The sequence below is a fragment of the Solea solea genome, chromosome 20 (genome assembly GCF_958295425.1).
Source record: "Solea solea chromosome 20, fSolSol10.1, whole genome shotgun sequence".
Classification (NCBI taxonomy): domain Eukaryota; kingdom Metazoa; phylum Chordata; class Actinopteri; order Pleuronectiformes; family Soleidae; genus Solea; species Solea solea.
Window position 1 is genome coordinate 13,181,901 of NC_081153.1, and position 19,078 is coordinate 13,200,978.

General features: G+C 38.2%; 1 protein-coding gene and 1 long non-coding RNA gene across 2 annotated transcripts; one reads left to right on the plus strand and one right to left on the minus strand.

Annotated features, from left to right (window-relative positions):
• The first annotated feature begins 1,116 nt into the window (after positions 1-1,116).
• On the plus strand, positions 1,117-9,123 carry LOC131446971 (4-galactosyl-N-acetylglucosaminide 3-alpha-L-fucosyltransferase 9-like). Its single transcript, XM_058618397.1, has 2 exons — positions 1,117-1,204; positions 7,459-9,123. Exon 2 carries the CDS (start codon positions 7,459-7,461, stop codon positions 8,548-8,550), a length of 1,092 nt encoding a protein of 363 aa, XP_058474380.1. The 5' UTR covers positions 1,117-1,204; the 3' UTR covers positions 8,551-9,123.
• LOC131446972 (uncharacterized) lies at positions 8,230-14,569 on the minus strand. The gene is made up of 3 exons (XR_009233984.1): positions 14,445-14,569; positions 14,233-14,345; positions 8,230-8,367 (listed from the first exon to the last, which is right to left on the minus strand). It is a non-coding gene; the product is annotated as an uncharacterized LOC131446972 (long non-coding RNA).
• Between the last annotated feature and the right edge of the window lie 4,509 nt (positions 14,570-19,078).

Sequence of the window (19,078 nt, forward strand, 5' to 3'; positions counted from 1 at the left end):
TTATCAGCTATCAGGTGACTGTTCTGAGGAAGGCAGAAGATACACGACAAAACATTTCACATTAAACAATTGATTGAAAACATCCTGTATCCTTAGATCCTTATTACACTATATTTTGATACATGTTATTTTTACAATGCTATATTTAGTATTTAGGATATTTGTAATGGACTTTGAACATGTTTGTCCACCTCAGCTCGTCATTTCACTGTAAACTGTGAAAACTGAGGGAAAATACACAGTGTGTACATTTCTGTTAACTGTATGTTTATTTGGCATCATCAAACTTATATGTAATAACAGGTCAACACGTTTTATATATTTCTGCAATGTTATTGTCCAACAATGTTGCTTAAAGCTCACAATCCAATACATTAATTATTAATAATAATAACAATACTATTAATAACAGTAATAATAATAATTTGAGTCACCTTATTGCTCGCTCCATGTTCATCTAATTTTACAACACCAGTGTGTAAAGTATATGTGAGGATGATGAAAGAGAAAATGATCTTATTGGGAATAAATCTGCGTCCTTGCCACGCGGCTTTTCCCCACAGTTACAACAGTTACAGCTTCACATTTCAGGATGTCATGGTCCTTCCCTCACTTAGCACATGGCCAGTTTCCCCTGCATGATGCTGCCACACGTCCATATCTTTGACATTTAAAGCACAGACATATAAATACTCCTCTTTTCCTTGCTTGTCCAAGCTGATCCACATCTTTATATAACACAGTCATTGATCCACCGGAAAAAACTCTCGGTTTTACATACTAAGCCAAATGATAAGATCAACGTTCAACTGTAGCTCCCAATGGTGAGGGGTGGTACTGCAGGCACATATGACACAAAAAGATAAGACAGGATGCTGCACAAAACCTTTCAAGTAATGACCTAAATCAAAAGCATCAACCTACTGCAAATAAGTGTAAAACATGTCCTGTTTAAAACACTGAGAACAGTATTGAGTCTTTTGACTCACTACTTCATTGCTATCAGATAAAACACTGGAGGAAAGCCAAGGCACACCCCTAGTGCTGGGTCTGCTCTGCCCTTTGGTACAATATTATTTATTGACTTCTTTATTGGTTGTGCCACCGTGGTCATATTTACAATCTCAAGAGGAGCTTGTTGGGTCAGGACGTGGACTTTTATTCTTTTATGTGACTGTTTTTTTTACTTAAACTCAAAGGAAAGGTGAGTGTAAAACATTGATAATAAGATTTGCCAATGTCCTAAATTGCAGGTAATAGAAAACAATCTTATACTTATGTCTTTTTATCGAAATACATTAAGAGCTACAAGTACAAACTCTGTTTTGAGGTTCCAGGAGGTTTAGCCTATTATTTAAAACGGGAAGTAGACTAAACAAACTTATATCTGGTATTCAACTGGCTCAGTTAACACCTTTCCTGTTAAGATACACATTTGGCAGATTGTGAATTAAAAGCATCACAACCATGAATAAGGTACTTCCAACATCAAACAAGAGACACTCAACAAGGTGAAAAGTTAAGCATTTTCTTTAAAGAAAAAGCCGTAGAAAACACACAGTGAGTGAGAGTTGAAAAGGAACAAATCTGTCAAGTTCTGGGAATACATCAAAACGGATTTACGGTATATTATTTTTTATGTCATATTTCATTACTGAAATGAAACAATAACAAAATAATTATAATAAATTAATCATTATTATTATTATGATGAACACTAATTATAATAATAATAATAACAATAATAACTAGTACCGCAAGCGGTAATCAACGGGTTCGAGCTTGACGGCTCGCGGGTTTCCCTGCGCCCACGTCGCCGTGCGAGTCCTCTAGCTCATCTTCCGTTCATTAATTGCTTGCGGTAGTAGTTATTTTCAGCTTGGACTATTTTCAGCGTCCATGTGCTAAGTTAGAGGGCACTTCCTGTTTAAAATGGCTGACTTCCTGTTTTGTGAAAGGTGTGTCCGTAAACGTGTTCAGGGACGTTCCTTTGACTCACATATCAAGTTTTGTGAAGATTGGACAATGTTAGACTTGACTTCCTGTTTCGGGAGTTCTACTTCCTGTAGGGAGGTTATCCTGTACAGCACATATGTCAGAATCAAGGCCCGTGAATGAGTTATCTCTGGCTCGCGGGATGATATTTAATTACTATTAAAACCGGCTTTCAGTATTATGTGCCCTCAGCACCATCATACTACAAATCCCAAGATGCACTGCGAGTGCCCGCAAGCGAGCGCGATCCCGTGTCATCCTTCATGAACAGCATCACAGTCACAGTGGAGGACTAAACATCGCCGTCAATTTTCATCTCCCTCTCCCCCAAATAGGCAAATAGAAAGGTAGACGCTGAAAACATGGGGTTTCAAGACAGGTGGGAGGCAGAATAATGTTCACCGAAGTAAATGGAAAGCCTGTGTGTCTTGTGTGTGGAGACAGTGTGTCGTTATGAAAGAATATAACTTAAGAAGGCACTATGAAACATGTAACTGTTTTGCACTTTTTCAAGTTTGCACTAACTTCTAATTTTATTAGACAGACATTGGTGAGGATCAGAGCAGCACACTGATTTGTTTTGTAACACATGCTGTTTCATTTTTGCATTTATCTTGCCATTGAGCTTTGAAGGAAAATAACATTTTGCTGTTTACCTGTTAAAAAGAAGAAAAAATGTTTTCAATTTGTTACTGAAAGAGCCTTGAGAAAATATTGCAACTGATTTTATTTATGTTTTGCTTAATTTAATTTAATTTAATTTAATTTAATTTAATTTAATTTAATTTAATTTAATTTAATGATTAAGTGCAATATAGGCTGTGGTATTGGTATTGGTATTGGTTCAATATGTGCAATAATTGCAAGTTTTAATAAACAATGAACCAGCCCAGCCCTCCACTTTTTTTATTTTTGCCCCCCGTGTATTTGACTTTGGCATTACTGCTTTATAGACATGTTCCTGACGGGTCTGAGGTCTCACATATCAAGTTTCAAGTGGATACACCAATCCCTGTTAAAACAGCATGAGAAACTGTAAATGTTAGATTTGATAGATTTGTAGGCAAATGCCTCCATCATGTGGCGAAAAATGGTATTGCATAATTGAATCGCTCAGTTTAGGTAATCCTTTGCATTTTTGCCAGGCAACAGCGTTAAACGATTTCTTCTCATATTAGGCACGCATCATCTACAATGTGTTTTGTTTTTTTTCATAAATTTTGAGTATGATACAAAGAAGTCTGTAAAAGTTATAAGGGAATTGTGAATTGGTTGTATTTTCTGTTACTACCAGGAGGCGCTGTTTTTAAAATGTACAGTTTTTGCATAGACTTCGTCAGCCATGGTCCATCTTGAACCCCTAGCACATTTGGTTGGAAAAGGACCTTCTATCGCAAAGTTATAAGAGTTTTGAGTAAAACCTTTGCAGTGTTGACATGGCAACACCGTTGAAGGATTTGTTATCATATTATGCACACATCATCTACCATGTGTTTTAAATTTTTTCACCTATCTTGAGTTTGCTACAATAAATTCTGTAAAAGTTATATGCGAAATTGTGATTGAAATTGTGACATGTGTTGTATTTTCTGTTACCACCAGGAGGCGATGTTTTCAAAATTTACAATTTTTGCATAGACATCTTTAGCAAGGGCCCATCATCGATTGTCACTAGTTTGGTCAATATCTGACCTTCCATGGCAAAGTTATAAGAAATTGATGTGTGTTGCGAGGAATCGTGATTTTCGCCAACTTTGCCGCCCTTCTTCTTGTTCGCCGTGATACTTAATGAAAAGATTTTGATACCTTTGGATCCTCAACTTGTCCACAGTGACCTCACAAAGTTTGAAGGTGATCCCATTAAAGCTCTATGACAAGTGCGTTCACATACCATTGGTGCGAAATGGCCAAAATCTGCTAAAAATTTACTTTCAATCCAAGATGGCGGCTTTCCTGTTTGTTTTAGAGCTTAGGCTGCTTTGAATTTTTTGACCGTCCCGACCTAAGGAACGCGTGAGTACCAAGTTTAGTGCATGTACATTAAACGTGCTCCTCAGGAGGACAAGTGTTAGGGTTTATAAGAGTTTTGCCTTTTGTTGTGAAGAATATGAATGAACGCCAACTTTGGCACCCCCTATCTCAAAAACCATGTGACATTTTGAAAAACTTTTAATATCTTTAGATCCTCAACTTGTCCACAGTGACCTCACAAAGTTTGAAGGTGATCCCATTAAAGCTCTATGACAAGTGCGTTCACATACCATTGGTGCGAAATGGCCAAAATCTGCCAAAAATGTACTTTCAATCCAAGATGGCGGCTTTCCTGTTCGCTTTAGAGGTTTGGCTACGCTGACTTTTTTGACCGTCTGGACCTAAGGAACGCGTGAGTACCAAGCTTTGTGCATGTACATTCAACGTGCTCCTCAGGAGGACAAGTTTTACGGGTTGTAAGAGTTTCGCCTCTTGTTGTAAAAAATATTGATGAACGCCAATTTTGGCGCCCCCTATCTCGTACACCGAGCGACATTTTAAAAAGCTTTCAGGAACTTTTGCTCGGCAACTTGTTCACAGTGACCTCACCAACTTTCAAGGTGATCGCACAAAAACTCTAGGACTAGTTCATTCAAATATCAGGTGTCATAGTGTCTGCTGTCACCAGGAGGCGCTGTTTTTGAAAGTGAATATTTTCATATAGGCGTCTTCAGGGCTGGACTATCATCAATCCTAGCCAGTTTGGTTCAGATTGGACTCAGATTCGCAAAGTTGTAGCAGTTTGTTTTTTTGTCACAAATATCTGACTTTGCAGTGTTACCATGGCAACACCGTTGAACGATTTGTTATCATATTAAGCACGCATCATCTATCATGTGTTTTGATTGTTTTCACAAATTTTGGGTTTGATACGATTAACTATGTAAAAGTTATTACCGAAATTGTGTACTTTTTGTATTTTCTGTTACCACAAGGAGGCGCTGTGCTAAAAATGTACGTTTTTTTCACAGACTTCTTCAGCAATGGGCAATCATCAACCCTAGGTAATTTGGTTGGGATGTGACCTTCTATCGCAAAGTTATAAGAGTTTTGTTGCCTGTGGCGAAAAATTAAAATGTTCACCAACTTTGCCGGCCCCTTTCTCGTACGCCATGATACTTATTAAAAAGTTTTTAGCAACTTTAGATCCTCAACTTGTCCACAGTGACCTCAGCAAGTTTAAAGGGGATCCCATGAAAGCTCTAGGACAAGTTCGTTCAAATACCGATGGTGTGAAATGGCCAAAATCAGCCAAAAATGAACTTTCAATCCAAGATGGCGGCTTTCCTGTTCGTTTTAGAGCTTAGGCTTCCCTAGGTTTTTTGACCGTCCCGACCCAAGGAACGTGTGTACCAAGTTTCGTGCATGTACATTAAACGTGCTCCTCAGGCCCACAAGTTTTAGGGGCTAAAACAGTTATTTGCCCCGCCCACTTTCATTTTTTGACGCACATTTCCCGAAACACTAATAAACGTAAATTTACACCAGGTCTGATGAGCTTGCAAAAATTGGTGAGTTTTGGGGCATGGGAAAGGCCTCAAAAACGCGATTCATTTGGAGGAATAATAATAAGAATAAGAATAATTCTAGCGATTACAATAGGGTTCTTGCAACCAAGTTGCTCGAACCCTAATAATAACAACAACAATAATTATAAAAATTATTATAATAATAACTGAGAGAGAGAGATAGTAAATATAAGCAAAGATATTTGGGCGATATCTCGATATTTTAATATCTATCAATATATTTCTAAACGAGATATAACACGGGACAATATCGCTTGTATCGATAATAGTTCATTTTGCGTTAAACTGACAATAGGCCTACATGGGCCGCAAGTTCGCAACTATTTCTCCTCTCCCTCTCCCTGGATCAAGACACACACACACACACACACACACACCCTTTCTGCTCCGTCTCACCTACACTCAGCGACAACATGGAGACGGAGTGCGCCGCAGAAGAGGAGTTGCTCAGTAAACGAAAGAACAATGGCTGGATAATTTGGAGATGGTTTGGTTTTAAAGTGTCAGATGACCAGCAGCAAAATGTTTTCTGGAAAAAATATTTTCGGTCTTTTGTCAAGCACTTGTCACACAGTGTATTTCTCACACTGAAAAAACTAATTATAATATACATTTCTCTGGTGCGCTGCTATTGCTATGGAACCGGGAGGAAACTGTTCTCATACACATGCGCTTACCTCCTGAGCAACGCTCACTTTAGCATATACTCAACCTTGTGGCCAAAAAGAGAAAGGCACCTCTCTGTAAGTGCTACTTCTCATCACAGAAACTGGAGCACAGATACTATTTAGTGATTTCCACAGAACAATACATAAAAAAAAAAATGGACATTATAACTTCTGAACATTTGAAATGAAATAACTTGAAAAATGTATATTTAAATTGGGGGGGGGGGGGGGGGTCCTTACACTAGTGTAGTCATATTTCCATCATCTGTTTGTGTTGTTTCTTTTCTTTTTGAAATAACAGTTTGCAGTGCAGTTGCAGTAAATACGTCAGTGGAAAAGTGTTTATTGTTACTGTTATAATTGTAACAGTATTGAATTTTTGAATTAATTACTGTATATTATTGTCATGCAGGAAAGAGATTTGTTTGATTTTATTCAAGGAGCATTTTTAATGTCAGTGACATTTGGCATGTGGCATGTGGCTTTAACTAATAAAAGACTGTTTGTTTATTTTTTAAAGGGTTTGGAAGACATTTTATCTGATATGCTAATGAGTGGGCGATGACCCAATGATCACCTTTAGATTGACATTTAACATGAGAAGTTGCGGATCCGACTGAGGTTAAATTACACTATAAAATCTATAAAATAAGTTATATGAATAATTTAGAAATGCATTTGGCACCATGCCATGAATTGCAGAAGAGCCACATGTCGCTTGCGAGCCATAAGTTCCCGACCCCAGGGTTACAGTATTTAAAAAAGTATGCATATACATTAGTTATATTCTCAATTTAATTTACAGAGCAATCCCTGCAAAGATTTTAGGTTAACTAGAAGAGACTAGGATTAGTTTGTGTGTGACAGGGTGGGGGCGTGGGCGATGACATCGTCCATCGGCACAACCCTAAAGCAGTTATTTTCGGTGTCCCGAATCATGTGAATCGGTTAATTTGTTCAGTACTTCTGCATGACCGGAGCACAGAAGCCGTCTGACACAGTCACTGAACTGAAATACAGCAGCAGGGTTTGTGATGCGGCTCGTCACGAAGTACAAAAAAAAGTAACAGGTACCAGGTACTATCACTAAAGGCAAAACAACCATGCTGTGCTGATGAGTTACTGTTACAAACCTATGATTTGACTGCTTCAGTGGTTGATTTTAGCTGTGCTTTAGTTGAACTGCTGTCAATTAAGCCATGATTTTGTTTCTTTCTTTTTTTTTGTCCCCACAGATGATGGCCCTTTTCAGGAAACTGTCATGTCAGGCAAAAATAAGTGCTATCTGCCTTGCCGTCACTTTTATTGCATTATTTCTATATTTTCAGTCACAGTCTCCTTTTTGTCCATCTACGTCTACATTAGCTGATGAACTAACCTCTGAAGGCACAGTTCCCACTGAAAAGCCCATCGTCCTGCTGTGGTTCTGGCCTCTTGGTGTGAGGTTTGATTTCAAAATCTGCTCAACCTACTTCAACATTAGTAGCTGCATACTGACTGATGATAGATCCATGTACAGCAGAGCAGAAGGAGTTATTATCTTCCATAGAGATATCAACTGGCACTTGAATAACCTTCCCAAGGACCCACGTCCATCTTTTCAGAAATGGATTTGGTTCCACGTGGAATCTCCGACAAACACACTGAAGATACCAGGTTTGGAAAACCTGTTCAACTTAACACTGAGCTACAGACGAGACGCCGACATTGTGGTGAGGAATGAGGTGACTGTCAAGAAAGAAGAGATGAAGGACGTCTTTGTTCTGCCTAAGAAAGACAAACTGTTGTGTTGGATTGTCAGTAACAATGTTGCGAGCACTGGAACAAGCACAAGAGAGAAATATTACAATGAACTGTCCAAACATATAAAGATTGAACTGTTTGGTTCTGCACATACAGGGCGTCGGTTGAGCTATGAAGACTATTACCCAACCCTTGCTAGTTGTAAGTTTTACCTCTCATTTGAGAACTCGCTCCACAAGGACTACTTTGTAGAAAAGGTAAACGGGCCCCTCGTTGCAGGGTCGGTCCCTGTAGTTATGGGTCCACCAAGAGAAAACTATGAGCAGTTTATTCCCAATGGCTCCTTCATTCACATCAATGATTTCCCTGACGCAAGATCACTGGCAGAGTTTCTACAGCAGCTGGACAAGGATGATAAAGCATACATGGGTTATTTTGAGTGGAGAAAGTATTATAAAGTGGTGCCTCATCTTTTGTCAATGCAGAATGAATTCATTCATCCCATCTGCCTCGCCTGTGACCACATTTCAAAAGACAAGGAGTACCATGTAGTTAATGACCTTTATGAGTGGTACTTTACATGAAAACTGCTGTGACATCATTTTGTTAGAAGTTATTAGGCAGTGAAGACACTGAATATCTCAGGGTTCTTGGTTGTCGATTGAAAACTCTAAACAAACTCTTAATTGGACTTGGTTTTTTTTTGGTTCGTTTTTTTTCCTTTACCTTGTTTACCAGTTTCGGCGTATATCTTCTGCCTTCCTCAGAATTGTCACCTGCTGGATGATGGTGGTGGAGTGCCTTATCAGCTAACATCAGGTAGATATCATATATATCGTCTACGATAGTATCTTAATTGTGGTTTTAACGATGTGTGAAATCACAATATCGAGTATGTCGAAATCATTTTGGAAGAACCAATCAAAACACGCCTTTTTTAAGAGGCCACACATTCACTGCATGATCAATCATGATGCGGCACATGCGCATTGAGAACACATGACGTGTCCACGCTTCACAACAACAAGCTAATGTAGCTGCATGTATGGCTGAAGTTAAACATGAGTGAACAAACGGCACCAAGAGACCAAACACAAACTCATACCAGCCTCGGAATCGACGTTGTTAGATTAAATAACTAAATCTGGATCATCCTCACTCGCATGGAGGTGGTTTGGCTTTTAAAACACTGATTTCACTCAAAAGACGCCAATCTGCAAACTATGTCGGAAAGCGGTTGCTGTCAAAGACAGCTCGACAACAAATTTGTTTCACCATCTGTGAATTAACCACCGCACAGAATATGAAGAATATGAAAGGCTTCGTCAGTCAGCGGTCGACCACGAACGGCCAGCTAAGGTACCGACAAGAAAACACACTCAGCAAACGTTGGCAGCAGTTAAACGGTATCCACATTCTCCTGTTAATGCCTTGTGGTTTAAATATGATGAGTATTGTTTACATTGGGGGAAGGGTCAGTTTAAAATGCGCTAAAGCAGGGGTCTCAAACTGTCGGCCCGGGGGCCACATGTGGCCCTCCAATCGATTTCATGTGTGTCATATCAAGTTGTAACGTGTAATTTCTATATGTTTTTATTTTTAAATTAACAGATTAATTTTGATTAATATGTTTTTTTAATTGTTGCATATTAAAACAAGCACTTATATTTTGAAATTATCCAATCCAATCCAATTTATTTTGTAACAAAATTTGCACAAAACAAACACAGTGGACCAAATTGCTGTACAGAATAATGGATAAAAGACAGAAAAGCTCACACGAAGCAAGAGTACATATAAAAAAAGGGAAATTAATACAGCATATTAATATGTAATCTTGAGCTCATAACATCCACCACAACTGTTGCTTTTCCCAAAAAAGTTGTTTTGTTTTTTTACTTGACTGTCCACCGACTGACCAGACGAGACAGTCAGTGGCCCACAGATCATTTGAGTTTGTTTCCCTGCGCTAAAGATTGTTTTTGTTGCTCATTGCGCAATACTTTATAAAGTAAGTTTAAGTTAATAAATAAGACCTGTTTTTCTTGAACAAGTTGTTTTTTTGTCAATATTATCATTAACATCTAATATACTATTAACAAGAGCAAGCTGGTACAACAGGCCTGCATGCTTTTATAAACACATTTTTGAGGATTGCAAAATATCGGCAATTATCGTTATCGGCAAAATCCCCAAAAATATCGAGATATTGATTTTCATCGACATCGCACACCCCAAACATCAGGTATCAGGTGACAGTTCTGAGGAAGTCAGAAGACAACATAACTCTTAATTGGATTTTTTACAATTTATAAATGTAAACCTTTTGTGAATACAAATCTTATTTCTGTACTTTGAGATGACAGATGATAAAGAATCATGATCATATTCTCAAAGAATCTTTTTTTAATTTCTTTTTTTTGTGGGGGGGCAAACTGAGAACAATAGAATTGAAAGTATGATATTAAGATCACTTTCTGTTTCCTAAAATAAAAGCTTTGCCTGTCCAGCATTCGCATTCTATTTATCTATCTATTTGTAATTAATTTGAACATGTGTTCTCTTAGCTTCAGACATCTTTTGTAAACTATAAGAAACATTTCAATTAAACAATTGATTGAAAACATCCTGTATCCTTAGATCCTTTTTACACTATATTTTGATACATGTTATTTTTATAATGCTTTATTTAGTATTTATTTTAAAAATGTTTCTCCTCCTTGGCTCGTCATTTCACTGTCAACTGTGAAAACCTAGGGAAAATACACAGCGTGTACATTGTAGAACATTATTCTGTTAACTGTATGTTTATTTGGCATTATCAAACCTATATGTAATAACAGGTCAACACGTTGTATATAGGTCTACAATGTTATTGTGCAACAACGTTGCCTTCACATAATATAAAGCTCACAATCCTTATTATTATTATTATCATCATTATATTATATCATTCTTACATGGAAATTCTGTTCATATAATGATCATAAAATATTAAAATAAAGTCATGAGTCATGATGACGATCACACGGTCACATCTCCACAGTCCACACCGTCATCAGTGTCACATGTCCGGGTCTTAGCAAAGTGATAAAGTGCAGCATGTCTGTCTCCTCTCTCCTCAATCAATCAATCCACACAGCAGTTTGTTAATACATCGATAATAAGTTTGAAAATAAATGCTAATGAGCGACGAATAAATAACTAAAACCTGCTTTGTCGTAATAATTTATTCACATTTCTCGTTAAGTTTTCATATCGTACAGTTCACTGACAGTAGCGCCGTTCCCGATACGCCACATGGCCGCGCTTTGTGTGTGCTCGTACACAGCTGTGACGTCAGTGTTTAGTTTTAACAACTTTAGTTTTACTTCTTGTTGTAACGTTGACAAAAGTGTCAATAAATGAAAACGTTTATATTATATAGAGGTTTAAAAAAAATCATGTTAAAATTTGCAGTATATTTTACGCTGAAGTTTGATCATTTTGATCATTATATAATGTATGAAGACAGTGAACATAACATGTGTTACATGATGTAATATTTCACATAGTGCTCTCTTGTGATACATGTCAAGCTCTGTTGGGGCCCCCATTAAGGCCACAGTGGCCCTAAGCAGCCACATTTATGTGTGACTGTGTGCGTGCATGTGTTGGTTTTTAACTGATCAACCACTTGCTACAGAGTAAAAGCAGTTGCAACAGGACACATTATTATTACTCCTGTAAGCTCTGTTGTTTCAGAAGTAACTTTATTTTCGTAAATGTTTTGTTTTTTCACCTAATTTTTAAACATAAAGCAGCAAAACTGATGACACACCAGACTAAAGTTTCAGTTTGTGTGTGTTTTTGGTTATTTAATGTTATTGTTCTAACATTAATTGTATCAGACCTGACTCGGTGTGTGTGGGTTTGTAACAGAGTTAGAAATGCCCTGTATTATGAATTTCACCTTAACTGATGTGCCTGCCTGAATGTTTACGTTTAAGTGCCACCTGGTGGATTGATAACGCAACTGCATGCAGTGCCTCAGCAAAGGAAACTGGGCACTTTTCACAGGTGGGTTCGTGTATGATGCTGTGTGTTCATTACGTGCAAAGCACCACCGGCTTTGTTGTTTTAATGCCTGTCAAATTCTGGGATCACTGGCAGATTAGATCACGTGTTTGGCAAAAGCTCAAAATTGACGAACACGTGATGAAAACAAAAGATTACACAGTAACACTGAGATATTATGTCTTAACAATTTTTTTTTACTTTAAATATTAGTTTGATTGCATAGTAACGTTGCCCTGAGTGAAGCTGTGCTGCTACTTATCTTAATATAAGTAATATCTTATGTATTATTCAATCAGAATCATCCTTTATCTCTTAAATTATCTTGCTAGATACTTTAAATAATTATTGTTAGATATTTTTATTATTACACAAACATACTACAAATAAAAAAAACATGCAACGCTGGCATTAAAAAACAAAGCCTGCACCTCCTCCTCATGCTGGTCAACAACAATTGCTGGCAGAGGAAAAAATAACTACACTTCATATGAACCCCAGAGCATTATGGATAAATTAATTTACAAAGACAAAAACTCAGCTCGTTTTTGTACATATTTCATGTAATACTGTAGTAAATGTGATGCGTCTCATACTTGGAGACAAACATGGACAAGACAAACAATTTTCCTTAAATGTTACTAACCTGGAATAGGATTTACGATTTATGATTTGAACAGATAGAATTTGTTCAGCAATAAAACATAATTTCTACAACAATAGTTTCACAACAATATGTAAATCCACTCTGTAATTATTGATTTTTCACAGCAGATCATTTTGGACATGAACTATTAGAACAAATACAGGTTTGACCAGGTCATATAAACCTGGCTAAGATTCTTAACGCTTCTCTTTAACCCACAAAATAATAATAATTCAATAATATGAAGAATCAGACTAAATTACTTGGATAAAAAGCTTCGAAATGATATCTAATTAAATCATGATTATAGCTCCACCGTTCTCCACCTGTCCTAGTGTTTTTTTTGGACAACATCCAGGCGAAGAATCCACACTTCACAGGACTCTAGACCCACGTGTTTTGCACCAACTATGTACTTTGACCTGTCAGATAACACATTTTTGAAGTCACTACCTGCATTATTAAAAATAAGCCAGTTTATCATTACTTTGTAGAGTTAGAGTTACGCAAAGGTCCCCCAATTGGAGTACCCAGCGAGGCTCTGGGTAAAAATATTGTAGAATACTGCACTTAACACGAAATGTTGCACATCAAATTAACCAACAGAATCTGTTATCCTATTCTATCCTAATCTATTAGCCTATTTTACATGTGACAAACGCAAATAACAACTAAATGAATTACTACAAATCAAACTTTGTATGGCACAGCTGTGTCAACCTACTCGGGACATTTCTGGATCTAACGCGATGATACTTTATCCAGAACACACACAACATACAGCTCGAATGAAAGCAGAGACAAAGCCTAATAATCACAACAACATTAATCGCTTCGCTGAACGACTGCTGTCAAATTGCTTTTACCTGTCAATCTCATTTTGGCGGTGATAGCGTCATTCTATTGGCTCTAATGATTCATTCACTCCAAACGGCCAACCCATCGAGGAGATACAGGCCTGTGTCCTGGGACACAGCTCAGTCCTGCCACCTTGTGTTCGATTTCGGAAGGGGAAATATATAGACTTCTATTTGAAACTTTGAAACAAAGCCATAAACTGTTATATTGAACACTAATAGTGACATAAAAATGATATGAAATAAGTAGTTTTATACATGAGAAAATACAAATGGCACAGATGGTGCCAAAATGAGACGTCACATGCGCTTTCTGTACAAAATCCTCTCTAATTGTGTTTTGAGATGATGTTCACATATTGTGCTATGATTTGATAGACGTTTAGAGCTGCAGCTGCATCATTCCAAAGAGATACTCATCCTGAAAGTGCTTGTTTTTTTTTTGTTTTGCCAACTTCATTTACTCTTCCCCAGTATCACATGTAGGCCTACTGATACGTAGGCAAATCTCTCAAGTGTTCCCTTTACTATGACACCCAAAGTATTCAAATAGACCTTGTGGGTTGCAGAGATATGCTCACTTCATAATTTTCGAGCAGAGACCTACAAACTAGGCTTAGGGCTTATAAAACTCTGTAATTAAATGTTTATCTAAGTTTACAGTACCGACTGTCATTGGTATCAGCTTGTTCAGGCTCGGCTGTTACCTGCTGGCAAGGTCCACAGGAAATTGCTGAAGACAAAGCAGAAAAATCATACAGTCGATGACGATCTCCCACTGTTTATCTTCTTTTTTCAACCTGTGACTTCCTATCGCTGACTGGGAAATCAAAACAAGTGCATCATGGAGGCAACATTAGTCACTTACAGTACTGCAGTGGAGCTTGTGTTGGACTGAAATAGCCAGTGGGTGTATTACCTGGAAATTAAAGCAGACTTCCGTGTGAGTGTTGGGTCACTGCACATCCCAAAACCTCAGTTGTTTCATGGAAATGTAAACTTGGTGGAGACTCAGAGGAACTAGAGTGTGTGTGTGTGTGTGTGTGTAGACTGGACTTCAAACTAAACCACAGGATGGTATATCATTGTTACTCCTCCCTGCTGCAACCCTGCAGTTCAAAACGTGTTATTTCCCTGTGGTTGAAAGACCTTGAGACAAGTGACCTTTCTCCCTCCCTCCCTCCCTCCCTCCCTCACTCACTCCCTCTTTCGTTTTCTTTCTCATGGTGAAACTGGCACCGAGCTGGAGAGCAGCTTGGTCGACCTTGATAGAATTACTGTTCCAAAGTGCGCATGCAGCTGCTGGCACCCAGGATGTGGGTGGGAAAATGAGGGACTCTCCAAGACTTCCAGCTAAACAGACACTCCAGGCGAATGCAACATTACACTTTCACATTTCCCGGAAAATGTTGGGCATTTCTGAGATTTTCCCAGAGGATGACAGTGACATTGTTCATGGTTTCACTGTGAGTAACCACGATAACGGTGTTTGAAGAAGCACATTGTTACTTTTTAACTTTGTATATTATTTTGTGCTGCTCCAGTGTCCATTGCTGGGAAGAGAAAGGATGACAATGTCTTAGGCCCAGGTCATACTTTCCACATCTGCGTGTCCGCAGATGTCCACTATAGGTTCCACGTGACGTACGTTTCGTCATCCGTTCGTTTCTGTGATGGTCTGCGCTGTGGACAACTCAAGCACATTTACAGCTTGAGTCCAAGCAGACTGTACTGCGCAGTCCATTTGCTCATGTTTTGGTCATGAGAAGTTGGTTGCATGGGCCTATGTGAGTAGGTCCACTGGTGCCCGCACATGTATAATTCACAGCTCAAAGAGTACAAGGAACGCAGCAACACAAGGTGGTTCTCTGTGGACGCGGAACGTAGTGACCAGCAATATTCCCACTCCTCCCCTTTTTGTCCCCCAGGTGCAGGCTTAGTTTTTGTGTCATTATGTTTATATTATTATTATTATAATATATTAGTGTTTTTCTGTACTAGCCTTAATTTGTGTTGTCTCTTTTTCTTATTTTAACTTACTTTTTAATTGTTTAATTTTTTAGTTTATCCTTTTACTGTGTCCGTCTCTACTGTGCCGCTGCTTCTCTCTACGTCTCTCACCCCCCCTTGTCCCCCCACCTCTCCTCTGCCCCCCCCCCCCCCCCCCCGCCCCATTTTTATAGTCTATTTGAACTGAATCATGTAACTGTCTATTGTTCTATCCTTTTAACTCTATCTCAGCAAATGCAAATGAAAACTCTTTTGCTAAGTCTTCTGTCATGACACATTACATGGCACAGATGCCGTCACTACTAAAGTATCAAAAATATGAAAATGTGATTAAATTACCTCTAGTTTTAAATGACTATTTCTAAGGTCAATTAACTTCAACACTCATACTGAGTGAAATGCTTTTTCGACTTTTTGAGGGGGTGTATTTAAGTGACCTTAACTTTATTCTAAGTCTAAATGTGTTTCAAAATTCAACATAAAGCCATACTTACTTACTTACATATATCATAGATAATGTAATGAGGGACCAATTTTAGGACTTTTTAAAATCTTATCCAGAAAAGACTTTGCTCAGGACTACAAGGAAGTGAAAACAGATCACTGTGGTCTCGAAGTCTGTGCTGCGAGCTGACAGTCATGCTGGTGGTTGACAGAGGCGTAGGTGTCTGCGTGACTTTACGTGCTTAGATCGACCACACGGCCACGAATGGTCAATGTAGATGTCAGCATTGTCATGGAAGGAACCACAGGGTTTCCTTGGTTTTGTGGAGAAGGAAGCAAAGGGGTGTTTTTTTTGGAATCTAAATGCGTGCTATCATTCCAGCTATGTAACCACAACAAAATCATGACATTCCTTTGGTTCCCACTCTGTTTTTTTACTATATATTGCAATTTGGACCTCTTATGTTACAGTGTGACCATACACAAAATAATCTTCATGGGCAGGACTTAATCTTTCCGTCATTCGTGCGATATTAAATGACATTTTATGTGTAAAACATCAAGTGTCTCTGGCAGGTTGTGTTGTTATTTGCAGATGCTATGTAATATTAAGTCTCACAATATTCTTGGGAAAATCCATTCAATGTAATGACTTTTTTATTTTAATATACTGAAAACATGTAGACTTCTTGGGTCTTCTTAGTCAAAGCAGAAACTCATATTTTGTCGGTATGTTTTTGATGAGAATCACCAATCTGAGGGTTAGCAAGTACATTTGTATTTGGCAACACGATGACTAAGCTGTGCAGCCATACAACAATAAAGCAAGTGGCGTGAATATGATGGGTTCATTTGTTCCTCCACCAAAACATAAAAACCCACAGTTGAGTCATACAAGCAACCTGGCATTTGTGGAGCAACAACAAAATCACGTTTCAATCAGGTTAGGTATGATCATGACTCTCAGATTGGATATTAATCCCTTTGCTCAAGTGTAATTTGAAAGAATCATGCAAAACATGATATATGGTCTGCTTTTATATGGTAATTTTAAAAATCAGTCTTGGTGACTGATTTGCACAATAGTTTTACCATTCTCCCTTTTCACATGCACAATCAGAGCACATCTATTTATATTGGCCCTTAAAGTTTGCTTAAAACCAGCTAATTACAGTAAATTATTTAGTGCTTTTTGTTGGGGGGTTTTCTATTGGAATATGTCCCCCATGACTTGATGAATCTTCAGGGGGAAAAAAGAACGTCATCGGAAGTTATGCAGTCAGGCAAAGCATTTCTTGTCTTTGAAATGTGTTGAATGTCAGAGTTCATTGAACACAACAACATGCAAATTGTTCCCACTGAGACATTCAACATAGTTCAGCATTGACAATAGAAACACAATGGCCTTGACCACATTATGTGACTGACTGTGTGTGTGTGTGTGTGTCTTTTACAATCACCTCAGAAATTTCGGTTCCATGTCGAATATCCCCTGTGATATTTTTAGACTTTCATATTTGTCACCAAGTGAAATGGCTGTCTGCAGAGAGAGTCTAAATAGCATCACTGATGTCGCTTTTGACAGAAACAGGAACTTGGGTTAAACCTCTGATTGATTTGAAAGCAGACTGTGTGTGTGTGTGTGTGTGTGTGTGTGTGTGTGTGTGTGTGTGTGTGTGTGTGTGTGTGTGTTTATTGTGGTGTACCTACTGAAGGTGTTGCATGTGATAATAACGTGATACAGGGGAATTCAGTTAGCAAAATGGCAAATGTTGACATTTAGTACAAGGGAACTTATGGTCATAGACAGAGGTGGAAAGAGTACTGAAATATTCTACTCAAGTAAAAGTGCCACTATTTTTAATAAAATCTTACTTAAGTACAAATAAAAGTACTGGTTTAAAATGCACTAAAGTTAAAGTAAAAGAAGTGGGTTGTTTAAAATCTATTTAAAGTAAAAGTTACTTGTTAATTTAACAAGGTTGGGGACACAAATCTCACATTAATTGTTTTATACATAAACCTGTCCTCACCATCATTCACCTGTCCTCATCATTCACCTGTCCTCATCATTCATTCACCTCTCCTCACCGTCATTCACCTGTCCTCATCATTCATTCACCTGTCCTCACCATCATTCAGCTGTCCTCATCATCATTCACCTTTCCTCATCATTCACCTGTCCTCATCATTCATTCACCTCTCCTCACCGTCATTCACCTGTCCTCATCATTCATTCACCTGTCCTCACCATCATTCAGCTGTCCTCATCATCGTTCACCTTTCCTCATCATTCACCTGTCCTCATCATTCACCACATCATTCACCTGTCCTCATCATCATTCACCTGTCATCATCATCCACATGTCCTCATCACCATTCACATGTCCTTATCATTCACCTGTCCTCATCATCGTCCACATGTTCTCATCATCATTCACCTGTCCTCATCATTCACCTGTCATCATCATTCACCTGTCCTCATCACCATTCACCTGTCCTCATCATCATTTACCTGACCTCGTCATCATTCACCTGTCCTCATCATCATTTACCTGTCTTCATCATTTACCTGTCCTCACCATCATTCACATGTCCTCACCATTCACCTGTCTTCATCATCATTCACCTGTCCTCATCATTATTTACCTGTCCTCATCATCATCCCCATGTCCTCGTCATCATTCACCTGTCCTTACCATTAACTGCTTAAGTTTCATTCAATCATTTATTTATTTATTTTTTAATTCATTTTTTTCACTCAGTAACAGATGTGGTACAGTACTTCCCAAAAACAAAAAAAAGTAAAATTAAAAATGTTACTTTAGTACACTTAGGTAAATTTGACACTCTAAATTGACCATAGGTGTGAGTGTGAGAGTTAATGGTTGTTTGCCTCTATGTGTGTGGCCCTGCGATGGACTGGCAAACTGTCCAGGGTGTACCCCGCGACCCTCTGGTGGAGGATAAAGCAGTAGATGATGACTGACTTTAGTACACAAAAAACCTACTAAATTACAGTATTGTGAGGAAATGGAATTCATTACTTTCCACCTCTTGCCTTATAGACACCTATAGGATTGGATTACTATGAAATAC